At 39.1% G+C, this 22,882-nt stretch overlaps 1 protein-coding gene across 1 annotated transcript in view; it reads left to right on the top strand.

Annotated features, from left to right (window-relative positions):
- LOC108715802 (voltage-dependent calcium channel gamma-2 subunit) overlaps positions 1-22,174 on the top strand; it is a 59,142-nt gene extending 36,968 nt beyond the window's left edge. The window contains exons 2-4 of the mRNA XM_018261276.2: positions 10,750-10,833; positions 20,788-20,928; positions 21,518-22,174. Coding sequence (XP_018116765.2) covers positions 10,750-10,833; positions 20,788-20,928; positions 21,518-22,047 — 755 coding nt within the window. The 3' untranslated portion in view covers positions 22,048-22,174. The remainder of the gene's footprint in view (positions 1-10,749; positions 10,834-20,787; positions 20,929-21,517) is intronic.
- The last annotated feature ends 708 nt before the right edge of the window (positions 22,175-22,882 follow it).

Here is a 22,882-nt window from a genome sequence, read left to right on the forward strand (position 1 = left end):
ATATTTTGTAGTATTTTTGTGAGAATTCTGCGGAGAATTACCTTTTGATAAATATGTGCCTTCTTGCCAAAAGTGGAGCATGTTATAAATAAATGAAGGTACAAATACAAGTTCATTGTTTTGCCGTATTTGTTGCCAGGTTCAACCCTCACTTTCATTGTAATATATTCATGGAAAAAGCAGTAGGGGCCTAGTCTGTTTATACAGTCAGATCAAGTTCTAAGGGTGGTTCCCCTTAGTTAACTTTTAGTATGTTATAGAACGGCTCATTCTTAGCAACTTTTCAACTGGCCTTGGTTTTTTTTCTTTTTTTTATATAGTTTTTTTTATTATTATTATTATTATTTATTTCCAGATTTCCAGTAGAGGTCACTGACCCCATCTAAAAATCAAATGCTCTCTAAGGCTACAAATGTATTGTTATTGCTACTTTTTATTACTCATATTTCTAATCAGGTCCTATCCCACTCATATTCCAGTCTCTTATTCAATTTAATGCATGGTTTCTATGGTAATTTGTACCCTAGCAACCAGATTGCTGAAATTGCAAACTGGAGAGCTGCAGTATAAAAAGCTAAATAACTCAAAAACCACGAATAATTAAAAATGAAATTGCAAATTGTCTCAGAATATCATTCTCTGTATCATGCTCAAAGTTCATTAAAGGTAAACAACCCCTTTAATTTCAATATGCCACCAAAATCAGGCAGTTTTATTCATATCATATCATAATTCCTCTCTGTATTTTTACTGCAATGACACCACATCCCAGTGGAACTTCATTTACACTTTAATCCTGATATGCCAAGAAGTTCAACCCCTCCAAATAACCCCCAGTACACATACAGTATATACACACACTCATTCTGACCTATCCATATTCTTGCATATATAAACTCTATATACCAATATCCATGCTAATTCTAGATTATAGTACAGATATGAGACCTGTTATCCAGAATGCTTGGAACCTAAAGTTTTCTGGATAACAGATTTTTCCATAATTTGGATCTTCATACTTTATGTCTACTAGAAAATCATGTAAACATTAAATAAGCCCAATAAACTGGCTTTGATTTCAATAAGAATACATTATATTAGTTTGGAGGAAGTGAAATCGACTGTTTTATTATGACAGAGAAAAAGTAATTCATTGTTAAACATTTGGATTATGTGATTATAATGGAGTCTATTGGATTATGTCATTATAATGGAGTCTAGGAGAGATGGCCTTTCCATAAATCAGATAATGGGTTTCCAGATAACGGATCCAATACCTGTATCATAGTGGAGTGGTCTGTGCAAATAGTATAGCTGTACAAGTATCACAAATAGGTTTAGCAATTAGTCCACAAAAAGGAAGCAGATCATACACTACTGGGATTATGTATTGAAAAAGATGGTACTGCTCTAGTAACCCATAGCAACCAATCAGCAGGTATCATTTACTGGCTGGCTGTTGGAATACAAATATCTGATCGCTATGGTAACTAAACTTGGGCAAACTTTCTATCACATTAACCTGTATGCCTCCTTTGTAAATGAGTCCCTCTGCCAGCATTTTGTAGGGCTTAATAAGAGCTGGGTAATTCCATTGCTGAAAGACACTTCATTAGATGCAATTACATTCTGTAATAATAGCTATATATCTTTGCTATTCATTAGGGGTGTTGTAGTTCTAGCTGGCAGGATTACAGATGTTCCCTCTTGCCTAACCCCATGATGCTTCTGTACAGTGTATGCCATTGTTGCATTGAAGCACTAAGGTCCTGGGATTCTTGAAAACAACCAAAAATATTTGGGTAGAATAACGTGCTCCTGGGAAATGACCATACTGTAGGTAAGTGAAGAAACAAAGATATCAAAAGCCAGAGACAGTTTTATCCTTTCAGCACATTAAGAAGGGGGTTACCAACCTCTTATCTTTGGGTCTAACCCCTATGCCAGATATTAGGCATGAGTTGATCACTTGCTCATTATTGCTGACTCAGACACTTGGGCTGAGATCTGTATTTTGGCTTCTGATCAGAATTACGTCTCTGTTATTCTATTGCAGAGGTATCAGTTACCGCCGTCTAATAAGCAAGACATTTCTTGATTTCTATATTTAATTTAGTGTATGTCTGGGATCATTAGTCCGTCTCCTGTCCTCCCAGGGATCCAGACATACAAGCAATTGGTCCATGGCAGTTTGGCAGCATTATTCTACATGTTCTGCACTTAGATATCCCACATTTTGGTCCATGAACATTTGTCCAGCCTTTTTTAGTTTTCACCTATCTCATAACGACTCCTTACTAAAGAAGTCCTGCTGTGCCAAGTCAAGAGGCTATGAACCAGGAAGGCCTTGTTTCAATTTCACCAGCAACTCGTTGTGACCTTAAACAAGTCGTGTAATTTCCCTGTGCCCAAGAGTACAAGACCGGTTACAATTTGCAGCATTATATAATACACTGCATGGCTTAGTTAATATAGGTCATTGCATTTCCCAAGCTCCTTGTACATGTGAGGAACATGGGTTGGATACACTCCTCTGCTCATATTGATTGGATAATGTAGACTAGACCTCACTCGGTTGCTCCCTGGTGGTTTCTCTCTATGGTTCTCCCACACGTTCTCTAATCGTATGGCTGCCATCGGTGCCATGTTTCTCCCTTCATTTCTTTTCCAAGATTGTTCCAACAGTAAATCATGTATAGGATGCTGTTACACATCTAGGCTTTAACTATCAAAGGGAATGAAAGCTGTCTTCAGTCGGAAACAAATATAAATTACTTCAAGTGTCCATTAATACTCTTTATTTGGAAGAAAAGTATGGCTGCCCTTTGTGGTGGTGCAGCACTATATTAACCAGATATTATAAGGGTCCATCTTAAATAAAAGCTTTTATCTGCTGTGGAACTAGATATGCCAGAAGACAACATTCAGTGGGTGGTACTATAAGTGCTGGAGCTTGTACTTCAATAACTCTTACAAAAGCAGCTGTTCAACACTCATGTATGGCTGTACTATGTTTATAGAATGCTAATGAACACCCCCAAAAAAATGTAAATTACAACCTGAAACAGCCTTCATACTGAATAATACTAGTAGAGAGAAAGATCAGTCCTGAATGATAGTTTATTCTTAGGTTTGTTCCTCTCTGTTGATGGTTTTCTCTCTCTGAAGTTTCTTCTAGCTTGTAAGGGTCAGCATAAATTTCATTTCAGTTCAGCAGACGTACTGAGATCAGTGGTCCCCAACCAGTGGCTCGTAAGCAACATGTTACTCACCAGCCCCTTGGATGTTGCTCCCAGTGGCCTCAAAGCAGATGCTTACATATGAGTTCCAGGCTTTGAGGCAAGTTTTAGTTGCATAAAAACAGTTGTACTGCCAAACAGAACCTCCTGTAGGTTGTAGGGTTGCCACCTTTTCTGGAAAAAAATACAAGCCTTCCTATATATTTATCTTTTTTCCCTATTAATAACATTGGGATCAAGCATCATTTTTCCCGGCCAGGCCGGTAAAATACCAGCCAGGTGGCAACCCTAGTAGGTTGACAGGGGCTACCAATAGTCACTCATAGCTGCTAATTGGCACCCCCAGGAACTTTTGTATGCTTGTGTTGCTTCCTAAAATTTTTTAAAAAATTTGAATGTGGCTCACTGGTAGAAAAGGTTGGGGATCCCTCCCAATGGCCAACCAGTTGGTTCAAGTCCAAACAAGCTCTCATCCCATTATTGTTGGTATCCTTATTTCCTTTTTCAAAAAGTTTTAAAATACAGGATCACGTTTAGCAAACTATGACCATATACTGAGGTAACACAGGTGGTACATGATATATATAAATGTATAAACAACTCTTAATATGTACACACGTATATATGTATCACAACCCTCTCATGTAGAACACATAGAAAAAACAGACTTATATTTTAGACTTTTAAACATTCGTCTGTGAGAAAACCTAGTACATGTATTAATTCTTGAAAATGAAAAGTTTCTTTGTGACCAGGCCACCAGTCAGAGTAAAGCCAAATGTACAACCTAAATTCAGTCGTCCTTACTCCATCCTTACGTCATGTGGCCTACACATTCTCTACAGTACAGACCATGAAGAGATCTACAAAGATTAGAAGAATGTAAGAAAAATTCTACTAAACAGGTGAACGGGGGGGGGGGTGTAGATCACAGATAAAGTACACAGCTGGATTACTTTCAATGAGATATCAAAGAAATGTTACAAAGGGGAACTCACTGAGAATCATGGACACACAGCAGAACCCTCATTTTAGTTTTTTTAGGGGACCAGAAAAATTGTGTAAAATCAGGTGATTATATATAATTTATAGGTGTGACCACAAAGAAATAGAAAAAAAATTAAATTTAGGGAAAACATGATCAGGGGATGTAAAATTGAGGTTTTACTGTAGTTAGCCATATAAAAACTATGGTAGTGCTCTTTCAGCCACTCAGGTTTTCTAGTCGGGGCTTATCGTAAGTAGCAACTCTCTACTCTCTACCAGTACAAGCAAGCAAGTTGTGAGGTTATTTTACCTAACTACAGTGCTGTATGTCAGTGTTTTTCAGTCCTCTCTTTACTTCCATTGTTTTCGGGTAGGTCAGAGCCTCATGGGGCATCCTTGGCCAATAGTGTAGAGCACAAGTGCACACTAAATATTATGCTATTTGGAACACTCAATGGATGTTTTCTGTATTTATATCAAGGAAGTTGCAGCCCTCCAGCTGTTCTTGTGCTATTCATCTGTCAGAAAGTTATTGTTCAGCTCGGGGGTTGTCAATTCTTTTGTTTCCTTTATGTTAGGGGAACCTAAATGCCTGCCATTCTCTTGGCTTTTGCACTTGCCCTTGTTTCTAATAAGCCTAACTGCCATTTCCCCTCTTGGACTGTGCTAGTTGCTTCTGCATTTTCCCCTGAACCTCTGATTTCTTTACTTCTTCCTATTGCTTTCCCATTCTTCATGCTCTCGCTCGATCTCTCTCTCTCCTCTTGTCAGTCTTCCGCTGCAGCAATGGAAGCGCCCCCAGACGGCCCTGCTGCTAAATTCTATATATTACTAAACGTTCCTGCTGCTGTCACCAGTTGGATGCCAAGGAACTGTGACCGAGACTCTAAGCCACCAAGCAATTAATCACACCCTCAGAAATTACTCTAATAGCAGCTACAATTATTGTAATTATTGATTTGAAAGCCTGAGCTGTTATCCATTCATACACGGGACTGGGGATCAAACACACTAACAAGCCCCTTAGGATGAGTGGGTGAGGACTGAGGTCGCCTAACATCTGCAACGCAGCAATGCTTTACACTGCAGCAAACAAAGGAGCATATGGGGGACAAATGGAGTAAACAACAGGTGAGCATAATAGGGTTATGGAAGGATATGGGACTTTATGGAGTAGATCTGTATAAAGAGTCAACAGTCAGCTGCAGGAATGAAAGCCAAACCATCACTATAGTGCTACTAGTATTCTTATTAGTCTGAATGGCACTAATAGTTTTCAACACATACATGCAGTCGAAACAAACCATATAAGTATTCCCCTCAGTCTATACAGACATTTGCCATACAAATATGATGGTATGCTTATTCCACCCCATTATGTACAGTTTACATCATTTAGCAGGAAACTATTAGAGTTTAGAAACTCTATTTATGAAGAACATTGAGACACATATACAACACAGTGAATGTTTGGGATGAATGAAAGCAAATTATAACAATATTTCTATTCAAGGGCAGGAACGATTGTGTGTTCCTCCAGTATTTTCACAGAATCCGCTACCTGTGCCAGAATCTGCAAATTGTTCCTGTTATTATATAATTATTGGACCAGCGTGCCACAGTTTGGCTATATTTAGGCAGAGAGAGAAGTCCATTCATTGGGCCTATTTAACACTGAGGTGTAGAATGATGTGGCGTTAATAAGAGCTTTTTGGGAATAAAATGATTTATACACAGATTGGGCACACTTCCCTTTTCTTTCTTTTCACACATCTCTTCCCAGCCACAGCGATGGTTTGTGTGAGGTGGGGGCTAAGTGGCCTACAATCATTTGCAAGCTATTCAGTAGCACATGGGAAGGAGTATAAAACATCCCTTGTGTGTCTCTTGTCCCCCCAAATCACACATGGTGTGAGCACTGCCATATAACTCCTAGTGGGGCTATGTCCATACAGGACCCCCCTTATATTGCTGGGTCCAGTTTTTAGGCACACGTGCACCTAAGATTGGGTCAGGATTGGCAGGCACCAGTAATGTCACTGTATCTGCACAAATAACGGCACATGCATGCGCCTTGCCTGCCTTCTTCTTCCAGCAGGTTCATCAGACCAGAAGCAGCAGTGCAAATAAAAATAAATATAGAAAATAGAAATAATAAATGTAAAAAGCTAGATAGGCCCCTAGGTTATAGCCTATGGTAGCCTATGCATTAATCTGCACCTGAGTGAACTCCACTATACGACTGCCTATAAGTCTTTTTCCTTCACTAGGAAAAGTACAAAGATGCCTATTATATCCCATATTGGCCTAGAATTATAGAGTGGCCCATGTGTTGTGGGCAAAGGGATCCCTACTCTATGGCATGTGTTAAATACAAGGCTCATGATTTGTATTATAGGTATTGGGTCTGTTATCCAGAATGCTCAGGTAAAATAACATTTGGATCTTTATAGAGTGGCCCATGTGTTGTGGGCAAAGGGATCCCTACTCTATGGCATGTGTTAAATACAAGGCTCATGATTTGTATTATAGGTATTGGGTCTGTTATCCAGAATGCTCAGGTAAAATAACATTTGGATCTTTATACCTTAAGTCTACTAGAAAATCATGTAAACATTAAATAAACCCAATAAGCGTTTTTTCTTCGAAGAAGGATTAATTATATCTTAGTTGGGATCAAGTACAAGGTACTGTTTTATTATTACAGAGAAAAAGATTGGAGTCTATGTGAGTCTTTGGGAGGCAGCCTTTCTGTAATTTGGAGATTTCTGGATAATGGATCCCCTACTAAATAGGTTTAAATGGAACATTGTCATTACCAGACCATTTGAAAATGATTTGTGCATGGTAGTTTAATATTTTGTGCCTAGTGGCTGTGCTTGTTTTAGTTCAAGTCACTAAAGTGCTCACAATACCTGCCCATCAACCAGCGAGTGTTATCAGCAACACAGCAATGGAGCTGGACATTGAGGTCCTAGAGCTAATGGTTTTAACTATCCCATTAATTGGATGACGCTTGTTGGATTTCCAGCAATGTTGGCATGCATTAAGCGCAGAAGGCCAATCAGGCTTCCATTGTTTCACTTGAGAGCAACAAATCTAGAGGTATGAAAGAACTGCTGTATGTAGGGCATCTAATTAGGTGAGACCTTAGCGAAATCTTTCTGTTCGACAAATTAAGAACTCTTATTCCTATAGGTAATTCTAAATAGCATCTTTATAGTTTCTTCATTTAACCTTTCCTAAATATATTCTTTAACACAAGTGACCACCAAAGGGGAAAGGATTCTGACAACTCGTTTTTTCTTAAAGGAATGAGAACACAGGTTAGCAAAAAGCTGCCTATGGTAACTTTAAGAGCAAGATTTCTGATTATTAACTGGGAATTGTAGTGTATCCAAGGGAAATGCCATCCTTATTCCCCCATAGTGCAATATGTAAAGGAGGTAACAACTGGCGGGAGCGGATCTACTATCTTGAGCAGAAAAATATGTCCTGATGTGTTTTGGGGCACTAATTTTTGGCCAAGGGCAGTAGTGTAACTAGAATGCACTGGGCCCCCTTGCAAATAAATCTTCAAAGGGGCCCCATCACATTGTGATCCCCATCCTCCTTCCCTGTGCCTCCACCTACTCCCTGCCCCCTGTCCATCCACTCCCCGCTCCCTGCCACCTACTCCTCACCCACTTCCAGAGTTTCCCATCAACTCTGCCCCTCTTCACCTGCCACAGAGCTTGTGGTCTAGGCAGTGTCGGACTGGCCCACTGGGATACCAGGAAAAGTCCAGGTGGGCCATGGTGTCAGTGGGCCCTCATGCTGCTAAACATTTGGCCTATTTCATGGCCATTCCCTATTTCTATGAGAACAAAGAGGCTAAATAGTTGGAATAATAGATTATAGTATGTAAAGAAAAGAGACTAGGAGAAAATTGCTTGAGTGAGGAGAGGAAGAATAATACTACTAAGAGTGGGCCCCTTGTCTAAGATTAATTGGTGGGCCCCTGGTCAAAGGTTTTTGGGTGGGCGCCTGGTGTCCCAGTCCGACACTGGGTCTGGGCACCCTGTTCACCAGGACGGGGTCTGTTTCCTCTGTAGTTAAGCCACTGACCAAGGGGCTTTTGGTTCACAGTTCTATTTATCATTTTATGACTTATAGTGTGCCATGGGCCCACATTTGAAACACATAGGCCTCATATCTCTATTTCTTTAGTAAACTGAGAGCATATTCTTTAATTGAATAAAATTCACAGATTATAAAGAAGCAAGTTGTGTTCTACAGTGTTTGGCACATTTTACGCACACGCTGGGGGAATTCAGATTAAAGTGCCGTATGGATTTCCTAGTGCAGGTGTTTTGCCCACGACAACTCACACAACAATGTTCGCCACAATTCCAGGCACTTAGCACACGTAAAAATCCACAATAGGCATTGATGAGCGCTTGACTGCAGATGATGAGAGTTATACTTTAACAACAGCAGCTGTACAGCTGCACATGGGTCATCACTGCTGTACGTACACATAGAACAATCTATTCATCAGCAGCAAAAGAATGAAAGCAAATTTGCATGAGAGAGAACTTCATAGATCCGTCTTGAGATAGACGCTCTGTTCTGGGGTTGAACGGGCTAAAAGCACGACATGTTCCGGCCAACAGAAGGTTGCAGAGTTACAAGGTTTTTCAAATTCGAGGCATTTATCCTTCCAGGAAGCAGCACATAGAAATAAAGTGAAAATTCTACGTTTAGGGGCTAATGTAACCTCCTCAGACAGATGCAGAGGACAATTAATTACACTGATTTACTCATTTCAGAAAGTTTCCCCCCAAGGAAAAATGTTTCCTTTAAGCTGTGCACTTGACACCCAGTCACATCACTCACTGAAATTTGTGTATTATAATAAATAATGTCCCCCTGTTGCAAAATATATGTATATTAGAAGTTACCTCGGAGTTCCATGACCTGTATAAAAAAATGGTCATGAAACTCCTTGGTGACTTATAATATCCTTATGATTTAAAAGAGGGGGTACTTTATTCGCTATATATAATAAAGTACCCCCTCTTGTAAATTATAAGGATATTATAAGTCACCAAGGAGATTCATGACCATATAAACACGGCTGAAGGCTGTTTTTATACAGGTCATGGAACTCCGAGGTAACTTCTAATATCCTCATATTTTGCAACTGGGCGTACTTTATTTATTATAATACACAAGTTTCAGTGAGTCATGTGACAGAAATGACATCAGAACTCACTGTTTTTAAGTTATGACATCAGAACTCACCATTTATAAGGATATCATTTACAAGATATTCATAGCTTTTGTGTATTATATATATATATATATATATATATATATATATATATATATATATATATATATATATATATATATATCCTTATATTATTTCATATTTCACAACATTAATATATATATATATATATATATATATATATATATAAAATAAATAATTAACTTTTTTCATGATAAATCCTGGTGTGCAGCAGCAGACACCAATAATCTGTGCCCCATTAGCTGTATCCAGCATCTGCCTATCGTTGTTTTCCTTGCTGGCCCTCTCCTTAATACCCAAGGAACAGTGTACCCTGGGGTTTAGGGATTGTCATAAAACATCAAAACATTAGCAATTTACAGGTGTAATAAATGTATTGAAAATGCCTCCGCCTTGTTTTTGTGACTTTACTTTTTCTTACTAATAGTGTGCATGGACCATATTTTTTTTTTTTTTTTTACTTTCTCCCACTCTTTGGATCTTTTGTGTATCTTTTCAAAAATGAACAGAAGTTATTTGAGTTTATCTGCACAAATAGTGTTAATTTCACTGCTATTTTTGCCTTACAATCATTCTTGTGGGAGGGGGATGCTATAAAATGGCATTGCTCTAAGGGGGCCTCAAGAGGAAACTTTGGGCGACTTCAGAAAACGAAGTGCTCCGAGTGCCATCCCACCGGTGATTTAGAGTCTAGCCGACGGGAAGGCTTGTAGGGGAGATTAGTCGCCCGAAGAAGAGGCAATTTGTCACCAGGCGACTAAATCTCCCCGAATCTTCGCATGTGCCCCTACCCTAAGGCTTTCTGCAGTTTTCTTCAGTAAAGGGCTGTACAACAAGTGCTTGGCATGCCCAATGGTTATTTTTCATTTTTGGATATGAACCTGGAGTTGCCTCGCTTCCCAATTTGATTTCCATATGTCATAGCTCTGACGAAATTCTGAAATCTGAAACAATGGCCTGGCCAATAATATAATGTCATATGTTTTACTGGTAAGTTACTTTTGTTTTTCGTTTGTACTTTTTAAATTTGGATCTTTTATTAACTTTCATGGCATTTGTGGTTTTAGAGAAATTGAGGTTAATATTGGTCTCAAAAACCTCTAATACCACTAAAACTCCATAATGAATGGGCCCTAACTGTTGATATGTATTGAGAGTATTCAGATGTTGTTGGCGCTTGTTCAGTAACAAGATAAATGTAAAATAAATGTCTTTTTTTCCGTTTAGGTAATTTTAAGGGCATGTGCAAACAGATTGACCACTTTCCAGAGGACACAGATTATGAAGCAGATACTGCCGAATATTTCCTTCGTAAGTACCACCCTTCTCTCTCTACAATAACTTATCGATCAGTTTGTCATTATTTGGCAAATATGTTTCTTTAGTCTTCATTAACTTAGTTCCCAGCAATGCATTGCACACTAGCCCTTAAAAAGTCCTTTTTTCCATGCAGGTGTCATGTATGAAACAAAAACACACTGAAAAGAATATAGGAAAGGCACTAGGTACATGGTTTCATTTAAATGATCGGTAAGTTAGAGGACAGTAGGAGTCAGGAGGGGGGATGTTTATGTGCGACCCCTACCTTGTCCCTTATAGGTGAGGCAACGCTGTATCCATAGGGGTAAAACCAGCGAGCACAAACACCTGTAGCAAGTCAGGAAAGTGCAAGGCAAAGAGTGTAGAAAAACATTGGGATTTACACTTGTTCCTGTACTTAATAATCATGACTTTTGTATCAGTTGGTTTATTCTCATATAATTTTGTTCTGCATTGTCTATTTTTATTTTCTCCACCCTATAAAGAACTTATTTTCCACTTCAACAAAATATTAACTGAAAAGTCCCTGCCAGCCAAGACCTGGCCAAATCCCATTATTTCTTGTAGAATGCATTTTGTTTGGCAAAAGGAAACATTTTAAGACCCTCCACTAATATATCTGTCAAATTATAAATTGTCAAACCTGAGATTACAATTAATTTTTTTCCTTTGCTACGTTGACAGTTCAATTCACTTCCCTCCCAACTCCCATTGATGGTAATATCGACATTTTCTTACAATGTGCATCAGTGTAGTATAGTACAGTAATAATTTCTATTGATGCTTTAGAAATAAGCCCCTTACGGTCCCATTTTGCTATGAAGAAAACTGAGAAGCTTGATGAGCTGGCACTTGACCAGGGATGGTGGAAAGCTGGAGCTGGATTTGTGGTGGTTTGGTACATTTCACAGGCAGATATTTACTGGTTATCTCTATGTTCATCTTCTATCTTTTAAATTTATAGAGAAAAACATTTTGCAAAGTAGGAAATATCCCCAGATGTAACCATATTTCACAAATTTTTTTACACTGACTATGGGGCAAATTTACTAAAGGGCAAATTTTCGCCTCAGAAGGCTGCGCCATACTTCGCACAACTTCGTTAGACGTTAATTCACATCACATATGCTTATTTATCAAAATGCGAAGTTACTTCTCGGCAGATGAATGCTGGTGAAGTTTCTAAGCGTACTTTTGCTAGTATTACTTTCTTCCTAGACATGAAAATAGACAATAGAGGATCTCTTTTGTCTTTATTTTGCGTCCTTGGAAATTTTTAATAATAAGTGGCCACTTCAAGCATTTGCACCGACATCTCTAATAAAGACGTATATATGACCTATATGTACCCACCCTATTCAAAGTGACGTAAGCATACGTGTACTAATGAAGTTTCGCTAGGAAGAAAGTGTTCTATGGCATGAGCTCCAATTGTTTAAAAAAGAACGTTTTAAATATATTTAACAGTTACAAATTTTAAACATAATCCCACTTTAAAATATGAAAAAACGTCAGCATTTTGACTTTTTTTCAATTACTTTCCGGCATTCAGGATATGATGTCATGTAGCTTCATTTTATCAGACTCTGGCGAAAAGGTTAACGTAGTGGAAACTTCACACTTGATGATGAATTTTTCAGAGTAACGATCGTTCGCCTGAGCGAAAATTCATCTGGCGAAAGTTAACTTTGTTAACGCTGGGCTCTTTCACTAGCGAATTGTCCTCTACACCTTTTAGTAAATCAGTGATATCCCTGCGAATTGACGTTTTGCTCATTTTCACTACTGAATTTGCCCCTATGACTATAGGGGATGCTTTAAGAAAGTCAGCATTCACTAGTAGATGGTGCAGGTGACATTCCTTTGGTCATAGCACATTCTCCGAAATGAAAAGGCAAAATTTTTAGTTTCCATCAATGGCTGTAGGTCAACCTAGCTGCAATTGCAGATGTACATGTGCCCTATAGATTCTATGCTGCTTATTAAATAAAATAAATAAAACTCATTAAATAAAACCCCTGTTCAACTGTCATTTTTTTTCATAATTTGTTTTAAATCATTTACCTTTATTTTTTTTCTGTATGTAGTTTTATTTGTCCCAGAAGCTGCTTTGATTTTTGGCTCTGAAAATCCTTAAACTGTTAAGTTCTGTTTTGTTATAAATGCTTGTGTGCTTCTCTTTAGTACCAGTAATCGCTTCTAATATGCCTAGTGCATCAGTCCTGCTTGTCACCAGTGTGTGCCAGTACAGGCATGGGATCTGTTATCCAGAAACCGAATATTCAGAAAGCTCTGATTTACAGGAAGGGCAGCTCCTATAGAGTTTATTTTAAGCAAATAATTCTAATGTTTAAAAAAAATATTTCGTTTTTTTCTCTGTAATAATAAAATAGTACTTTGTACTGGATCCCAACTAAGGTATTTACTGGAGGAAAAACAATCCTATTGGGTTTATTTAATGTTTAAATTGTTTTTTTATATACAAAGTATGAAGATCCAAATTAAAGAAAGATGCCTTATCTGGAAAATCCTGGTCCCAAGCATTATGGTTAATATAGCCCATACCTGTATCTATAGTCTGCTTCACTAAACTGCAGGAGCTTTCCCCTGTCTGCTCCCTATTGGTTCTTAGCAAATCACTGCCTAGTTTGTTTATTTGCTCCATGAGCCTTGTGAGTGCATATCTGTAACTATAAATCCAGGTGGGTTTTATTGACAAGCAGCAATAACACACTGGCCAAATAACATTTTAGAGGAAGTCAGCTGTAAAAAAACACAAATACTCCTCTATTGGGGTTTGCAGACCATTTCTAGGGAAAAATATGGAAAAAATATAGGGCACAGGTTTTATTCACTAAATACATTTACTGTCATCAAAATAGAAATGGTTTACTTTTGCCTGAAAGCACTGTATCTGACTTGGTGAAAAAAAGCAGTCGTGGAAAATTGTATTTATTCAACACAGTAAAAGCTTAGTTGAGATCATAAAATGTGCACAGAATTGAACCTATGAAGAAGTCATACATAATGCCCTTGCTTCCACTTGTACCCCTCTATAATAACGCGGTGCATTCATTTACTAGTTGCACCCACTTTGGTGTATGAGGGCTTGAGGGGCAATGTGCAGCATATATTGGCACAAGAGAGCATTGTACAGTACAGGGTTCCCTTTGTGTATTTTGCCTGTAGCTATTGTGGTAGCTGAATCACACTCAATTGAAAATCATCTATATCCTCTCCATGTGCTGCCCCTTCACTCGCAAGTGCTAGTTGTGCCCCTTTGCACACAGTTTACTAACCATTGAAAACAATTAATCCTACAACATTTTGTGCCAGATTGTGGCAGTCCTAGTTCAGATGGAAATCACCTACCGAATGTTGCATTGTAGTTAAAAAAAACATGGCTAATTGCACTGATTTTTTTGTACTTTGCACTCTTTTAGGGCAGAGACACGATCAGATTCGGGGAGATTTAGTCGCCCAGCAATAAATCGCCCTTCTTCGGGGCGACTAATCTCCCCGAACTGCCTCCCGCAGGCTAGAATTTAAATCGCCGGCGGGATGGCACTCGGAACGCTTCGTTTTCCAAAGTCGCCCAAAGTTTCCTCGTTAGGCAACTTCGGGAGACTTCGGAAAACAAAGTGTGGCGAGTGCCATCGCGCCGGCGATTTTCATTCTAGCCTGCAGAAAGGCAGGGGAAGGCAGTTCGGGGAGATTAGTTTCCCCGAAGAAGAGGAGATTTGTCGCCAGGCGACTAATCTCCCCAAATCTGACTGTGTGTCTCTGCCCTTAGGGTAAGGGCACACCAGGCGATTTGGGGACTAATCGTCTCGTCTTTGACTTCCCTCTGTCTTGCACCGGCTATAATGAAAAGTCACCTGCGGCAAGGCGTTTGGGGAGATAATCGCCACAAAGACGAGGCGATTGGTCGCCAGGTGACTAAATCTCCCCAATTAGCCAGGTGTGCCCTTACCCTTAGGGTCAGGCCACACAGGGCGTTTTGGGGAGATTTGACTAATCGCTCGTTTTTGCGGCGACCAATCTCCCCAAACACCTTCCCTGAATCTGCGCCGGCTAAAACGAAAAAAACGCAGGCGCTAATCATGCGCGGCGGTTCGTTTTCCGAAGTCGCCCGAAGTTGCCTCACAAGGAAACTTCGGGCGACTTCGGAAAACGAATCACCACGTGTGATTCGCACCTGCGGTTTTTAATTTTAGCCGGCGCAGATTCAGGGAAGGCGTTTGTGGAGATTGGTCGCCGCAAAAACTAGGCGATTAGTCGCCAGCCGACCAGATCTCCCCAAAACGCCCTGTGTGGACTTACCCTTAATGTGTCCCACAACTACTTTTCAGCTCAGACTTGTTTCCCAAGTCTGAAATCCCTTTGTTCTCTTGTGTCCCAAAAACAGCCTCATGGAAGAGATAAGAAAAATAAGGAGAGGCAGAAAACAAGTCCTCTGAATTTCTCAAACATAAAGAAAGGGAAGTGGTGTGTCTGTATGTCAAGCATGATTTAAAGAGAGGATTTGTAGTGAGAATAAGAGATAAGGCTGAAATGATAAGAAAATAACTTTCACAGATTGGAAGGTGAAGGACAAGTTAATTGTAGGAGCTCATTTTAGACCCCACTCGTGTAAATGAAGAGGAAGAGCCTCAGTAACCGCATTTCATTCACTTAAACATGATATTGTCAAATATTTACATTTAGGGTTGCCACCTGTCCGGTATTTTGCCAGCCTGGCCGGTAAAAATGATGGTTGATCCCAATGTTATTAATAAGGACTAATGATAAATACATTGGAAGGCCGGTATTTTTTTCCTGAAAAGGTGGCACCCTATTTACATTCGGTGAACAACGATATTAAAGGGGAACTCTGGCTTCCAAACCAAAATTTGATAAAGTGGCCCACATAAACCCCTAATATACCCATCACCGTTATAGGTTTCTTCAAAACGTATGAATAAATGCCATTTACTATGCTGAAATACAGCTTTTTAACAGTTCTCTTTCTGCATCATTTGAATTCCTGGCAGGGAAGGAGGGACTAAACACTGATGTTGCTTCTTGTGGTATTTTTGGACTTTTTAGTCAATAAATAAGTTATGCTTTATGGTTTATGCCCCACTTTCTTTTTCCTTCTCCCTTTTTCTTAATCCTTCTGTAACTGTTTGCACTGGTACCAGTACACTACTAGATCTTAAATAATACTAATCAATATATATATATATATATATATATAGAGAGAGAGAGATAGAGATAGATATAGATATATAACCCCTCGTGGCTTATAGCGGTTCTGCAGAAGTGACAGTATTGTAAGGGCTTTCTCCTACTACACATTCTGTTGATGCTCACGTTATTGGAAAAGGTTCCTACTCTTCAAGGGCTGTCATATTTAACTTCAAAATATTGAAAAGGTGTTTACATTTGAAAAGGTCGGAAAAAACATCTTTTCAAATTGCTTCAAAACAGGGCTTGTGCATACTTACAAACTGATTTAAAAACTGCATTATTAACACAAGTATTTTGGGATTTTAAGATGCACCATTTTTTCAAATTTACCTCTTTACTGTTGGTTATTAGTGCAGAATAGAATTTCTGCCCTCTGTGTATGACGATTGAGCTAAAAGACAAGGTACCATTGGCCTTTTTATATGTTGAATTAACATGCATTATGTAGATGTGCCCCATGCAGTTTTGTTTTTGAATATTTCTTATAGAGAACCATTTCCCCTACCTTGAAAAAGCTAAACTTTTTGAACTGTGCATGTTTTTCTGGGAAAATCAAAATAATCATAATCATATAAAATGCATTATTTTGAGAAGCAAACAATATTTTAGGACAAAAGACTCTGTCAGAGGGAACATGTATTTAAGAATCATCTTTAGTAGTATAATGGAAAAAGCTGTATAGGCTGACCTGCGAGCCAATCTAATAGTTCCAGGAGGAAGCAGATTTCATGTAAACACTATTGTATAATTGTCGAGTAGCAAAATTTCTGGTTGTCACGTCCTTTAAATAATCATAAGGCTACATGTGAAAAAGATATTCCTAGTTCCTTAATAGTCCTAGAATTATCTCAGTCCCACCAAAGTTGTTGACACTAGGGCAGTGTCGGACTGGCCCACCGAGATACCAGGAAAACTCCTGGTGGGCCCAGGTGTCAGTGGGCCTCTTGCTTCTAACCATTTGGCCTATTTTATGGTCATTCCCTATTCCTTTGTGGTAAAAAAGAAGCTTAATAATGGATGTATAGTATAGTAATAATAATAATAATAATAAAGTATAGTAGTATATATAAAAGACTAGGAGAATAAAGAGTTTTACTTCATAGAGGAGGAATAATAGTTTGGAAAGTGGGCCCATGTCACGGTTTAGCGGTGGGCCCACAATCTAAAGTTTTCTGGTGGGCCCCTGGCATTCCAGTCCAACACTGCACTAGGGCCTCATACCCAACCACATTGCCCTTTTGTCTTTTTTCCACCATTGAACTTTCTCTTCTTCTCTCACTCTTAATGTGGCCCTAGACTTAACAATTACGAACTTTTCTGTAAAACATCTTTCCAAGAAAGATCATTCATTTCAATACACACGTGTTGAGCTGAATTGTCAGGTATACAGATAGAAACAATAGAATTCTACCTGTATCTAACGATTCAGCACTAACAGTGGGCATCAAAATGTTCTGCCTGGGTCAATCGGTGAGCCAATCTATATCCAAGCCTTTTGCCGATATCTGTCAGCTCGTCTTCCACCATACATGCACCGAATATCATATAAAAATTTGTTAAAGGGCATGTAAAGTCTAAAATAGAATAAGGCTAGAAATGCTGTATTTTGTATACTAAATATAAACATGAACTAACTGCACCACAAGCCTAATCAAAAAATACATAGTAACATAGTAAGTAAGGTTGAAAAAAGACACATGTCCATCGAGTTCAACCTTTTTTTTTTTTGTTTTGTTTTTTTTTTGTTTTTTTAACTACCTATCTGCCAGTTGATCCAGAGGAAGGCAAAAAAAAAAACTATCTGAAGCCTCTCCAATTTGCCTTAGAGGGGGGAAAATTCCTTCCTGACTCCAAAATGGTAATCGGACTAGTCCCTGGATCAACTTGGACCATGAGCTATTTCCCATAACCCTGTATTCCCTCACTTGCTAAAAAGCTATCCAACCCCTTCTTAAAGATATCTAATGTATCAGCCTGTACAACTGATTCAGGGAGAGAATTCCACATCTTCACAGCTCTCACTGTAAAAAACCCCTTCCGAATATTTAGGCGGAACCTCTTTTCTTCTAATCAGAATGGGTGACCTTGTGTCAGCTGGAAAGACCTACTGGTAAATAAAGCATTAGAGAGATTATTATATGATCCCCTTATATATTTATACATAGTCATCACCCCTTAAGCGCCTCTTCTCCAGCGTGAACATCCCCAATTTGGCCAGTCTTTCCTCATAGCTAAGATTTTCAATACCTTTTACCAGCTTAGTTGCCCTTCTCTGTACCCTCTCTAATACAATATACAATATACAAGGATGCCACATCCTGGATGGAATTAATTGGGCTGGATAATTTTGTGTCATCTGCAAACACTGATACATTACTTACAACACCCTCCCCTAAGTCATTAATGAACAAGTTAAATAAAAGTGGACAATACTGAACCCTGGGGGACCCCACTAAGAACCTTACTCCAAGTAGAGAATGTCCCATTAACAACCACCCTCTGTACCCGATCCTGTAGCCAGTTTCCTATCCACGTGCAAACGACTTCATTAAGCCCAACAGACGTTAGTTTAGAAAGCAGTTGTTTGTGGGGCACGGTATCAAACGCTTTGGCAAAATCCAAATAGATCACATCTACTGCCCCCCCACTGTCCAGAATCTTACTTACCACATCATAAAAAGCAATCAAATTTATCTGACATGACCTATCCTTCATAAAGCCATGCTGATTGTTGCTCATAATGCCATTCATTAGGACAAAATTTTGAATGAGATCCCTTAACAAGCCTTCAAATAATTTGCCCACCACAGATGTCAAGCTTACTGGCCTATAATTGCCAGGCTGAGATCGTAATCCCTTTTTAAATATTGGAATAACATCAACTTTTCTCCAATCCATAGGTACCATACCAGATGACAGTGAATCTGAGAAAATCAGAAATAAGGGCTGGTCTAAGACTGAACTAAGCTCTCTTAGAACCCGGGGGTGTATGCCATCAGGCCCTGGAGCCTTGTTTACATTAATTTGTATTAAAGCTTTTTGAATCATATCCTGAGTCAGCCACTGATTAGATTGAGCTGAACAATTCGTGCAGTTATGAAGTGAGCCTGTGTACCCAGACTCCTCTATTGTATACACTGAAGAAAAGAACTGATTTAACACATTTGCCTTTTCTGTATCTGTTACAACCATACTGGTAAGGAAAAAAGGCAATGGCACACTGGACACGATCAAGCAGGGAAAACCCTTGCAAAGATTTATTTGCACACGATGCAACGTTTCGGGGTAGTCCCCTTTGTCAAGCATGCTTGACAAAGGGGACTACCCCGAAACGTTGCATCGTGTGCAAATAAATCTTTGCAAGGGTTTTCCCTGCTTGATCGTGTCCAGTGTGCCATTGCCTTTTTTCCTTACCATTGGTTGAGGAGGGTGCCGATCCCTCCAGGTAATTGAGCACCTGGCAGAGCTGCTGAAGGCCAGGGTGTGCGAGGTGACTCTTCTTTTCCGGACAACCATACTGGTACCATTATTTAATGGAGCAACACTCTCAACCTGCATCTTTTTACTATTAATATATTTTAAAAACTTTTTAGGGTTAGTTTTCACCTCCACCGCAATTAACGCTTCATTTCTTTTCTTAGCCTTCCGGATTGCTGATTTACAACTTTTATTACAGTGTTTATATTCATTAAATGCAGCTTTTGTCCCTACAGATTTGTAGTTTTTAAATGCCTTTCTCTTCTTTCCCATTAACTTCTTTACTTCTGTATTAAGCCACACAGGATGATTCTTAGAGCTTCTACGTTTAGTCCTTAAGGGAATAAATTGAGAACAGTAATGATTTAATATCATTTTAAAGGACAACCATTTCTGTTCTGTGTTTTTATCTGAAAACCTAATGCCCCAATCAATGCTCTGTAGCATTTATGCTTTCAAAGTTTGCTACAGGGGGTCACCATCTTGTAACTTTGTTATACATCTTTGTAAGACTAAGACTGTGCACATGCTCAGTGTAGTCTGGGCTGCTTAGGGATCGTCATAAACAAAGCTGCTTGAGTTCTACATGGCTGGGAAGTAAGGCGGGGGCTCCCCCTGCTGTTCATAAGTATGATTGTTTCCCTGCTCAGCAGTTAGGGACCATCTGACAATTCCTATCCACAGCAGTAAATGAAGGGGAATTTCACTGCATACAGTCAGGTTTCTTATAAAAACGGTACACATTTTTTTTATTGAAGTATATTGGAGATAGGTTTCTTTTTCATTAAAGAAAGTAAAAATGGGATTTTATTTTTCTGCCTTTACATGCCCTTAAAGCAGAACTGCTTGTTCAAACTGCTGGATTTCTCAGTACCATAAGCAGTCGGGTCCAACTCAAAAAGATGTGCGAAAATATATTTATTAATCCGTCCATATACGTTTGCCAGTAGGAGACAATTCCATACCTGAATGTTCTAATAATTATATAGCTGGTTCCTGTCTGATGAAATATTACTTCTCATATGGTCTGAAAATGAATTTAAAGTTTCAGGAGAATGAATAATTTTCTCACATGCTATAATATCTGAATTCAAGTTTTAAAGTAGAACTTTCTGCTGGTACACTAGACAGGTGAGAAACTATGATAGAACTGAAACAGCTAGAACACAAAATAATGGCATATGTGAAGTCTTCTGCTATATATCAGATAAGAATATTTCTTCACTCTTCCTTCAGGGGCTGTGAGGGCTTCCAGTATATTCCCAATTCTCAGCGTTATCCTGCTCTTTATGGGAGGGCTTTGCATCGCAGCCAGTGAATTCTACAAGTCTCGACATAACATCATACTGAGTGCTGGCATCTTCTTTGTATCTGCAGGTAACAGGGTGACGCCTGGGGGGGAAGGGTTTGCGTAGGGTGGAACATGGTGGTGTCTGTATGTAGCTCTTATCATAGCAATTTTATTACACTTGCAAATAAGTTGCCTGTAAGTGAGAATCTATTTCTCTGATCCTCTAGCATTATTCATCTCTAATAAGCAACACTTATTTAACTGGAGAAGTCATGGTTCTGAACGTGTTCTTTTATGTAGCTCAAAGATATGACGTGGTCAGGCTAATTGTGGTGCCAAATACTTTGCCATTCTTGCTTAATCCACCTATGGCAGTTTGTGCCAGATTGTAGCACTGCCCTTACTTGCTTAATGTTATAGGTGTTTATTGCCATTATCAATCTATATTTTAAATGTCTATTTTCTTTTGTTCTTTCCACAGCTCACAAATACTTCCATTAATTTCTGTCATTTATATCTATTTTCCTTCTTTGCGCTGTTATCAAAAGTGTGTCCTTTGTCTTTGTTATGTATTTTTTCCTACTTATATTTTGCTGTCCCTTTAGCCTTTGCTTTTGGATAATATTCCAATATGCTCCGTACTCATTATTTCCCTTTCCTGTTCAATGACCACAGGCTTGAGTAACATCATTGGGATCATTGTCTACATATCAGCCAATGCTGGTGACCCTTCCAAGAGTGACTCAAAGAAAAACAGCTACTCATACGGATGGTCCTTCTACTTTGGGGCTCTCTCCTTTATTATTGCAGAAATGGTGGGGGTTTTAGCAGTCCACATGTTTATTGACCGACACAAACAGCTGAGGGCCACTTCACGGGCCACGGACTACCTCCAGTCCTCTGCAATCACGCGCATCCCAAGTTATCGTTACCGCTATCAGAGGCGCAGCCGCTCCAGTTCTCGGTCAACGGAGCCATCCCACTCCCGTGATGCCTCCCCTGTTGGGCTCAAGGGCTTCAGTACCCTCCCATCCACTGAAATCTCCATGTACACGCTGACCCGCGACACCCTAAAGTCTGCTGGGACCCCCACTGCCACTTATAACTCGGATAACAGCTTCCTCCAAGTTCATAACTGTATACCCAAAGATAACAAGGACTCTGTGCATACCAACACAGCCAACCGCAGGACCACCCCAGTATGAAAAAGGATGGAAGAGAAAAACAGGGGGATAAAAGAGAACAGAGGGTCAGAACGTTAAAGCAGTGTGGTCAAGTCAGAAGGATCTGTGTATCAAGCTTTGTCTGTGAAATAAACATTTTTACTACTTATTTAGGCCCCAAATCTGACCTTTTTTGGATAGGGCTTAGAAACTGAAACTACCCATTAAAAAAGTGCTAAAAAAATGTCCAACATCTATTATTTCTTAAACACATGGGACAACACTGTCCATTGTATTAATGTTCTACGATCCTCACTGTATGTGGGGACTAAGGTTCAAAGTTCCGAATGTTCCCTGTCGCCCAAATTACCGAAATGCCTACATTAAGCTGACAGTTGGGAACAAAATGCTATTTCTAGCCAACATAGATCAATGGGAAGTTTCAGAACAACCATAAGAACGAGTCTGATACACAGATCCAGTAGCATTACAGGCAGTGCTTACCCTTTGTAAAACCTCCTCAAAACAATACCAGGTATTGTTTTATGTTGTTTTTTTTTTCATTTGTTTGTTTTCTATTTTCTTTTGTTTTCTTTACTTTCTGCATTGTCCTTAGAAATCTAAACACCTTGATTAATATTTGGAAACAGAAAAATGTTCTATAAATACGACATCAGGAGGCCCATGGCAATGCTAAAATCATAGAAAGCAAATTGGAAAACCCAAATTCATTTTCTGGCCTTTAAAATCTGGTCTTAAACGCCCCAACCTATTAATGCATTTTTAACATCTGAATATCTCACGTAATGAAAAAGACTTTCTGTTAAGCCATAGAGCTTATTCCTCCTTTACTGACGCATTGAAATGAGTTGTTAAA

Source organism: Xenopus laevis, chromosome 4S (genome assembly GCF_017654675.1).
Source record: "Xenopus laevis strain J_2021 chromosome 4S, Xenopus_laevis_v10.1, whole genome shotgun sequence".
Taxonomy (NCBI): domain Eukaryota; kingdom Metazoa; phylum Chordata; class Amphibia; order Anura; family Pipidae; genus Xenopus; species Xenopus laevis.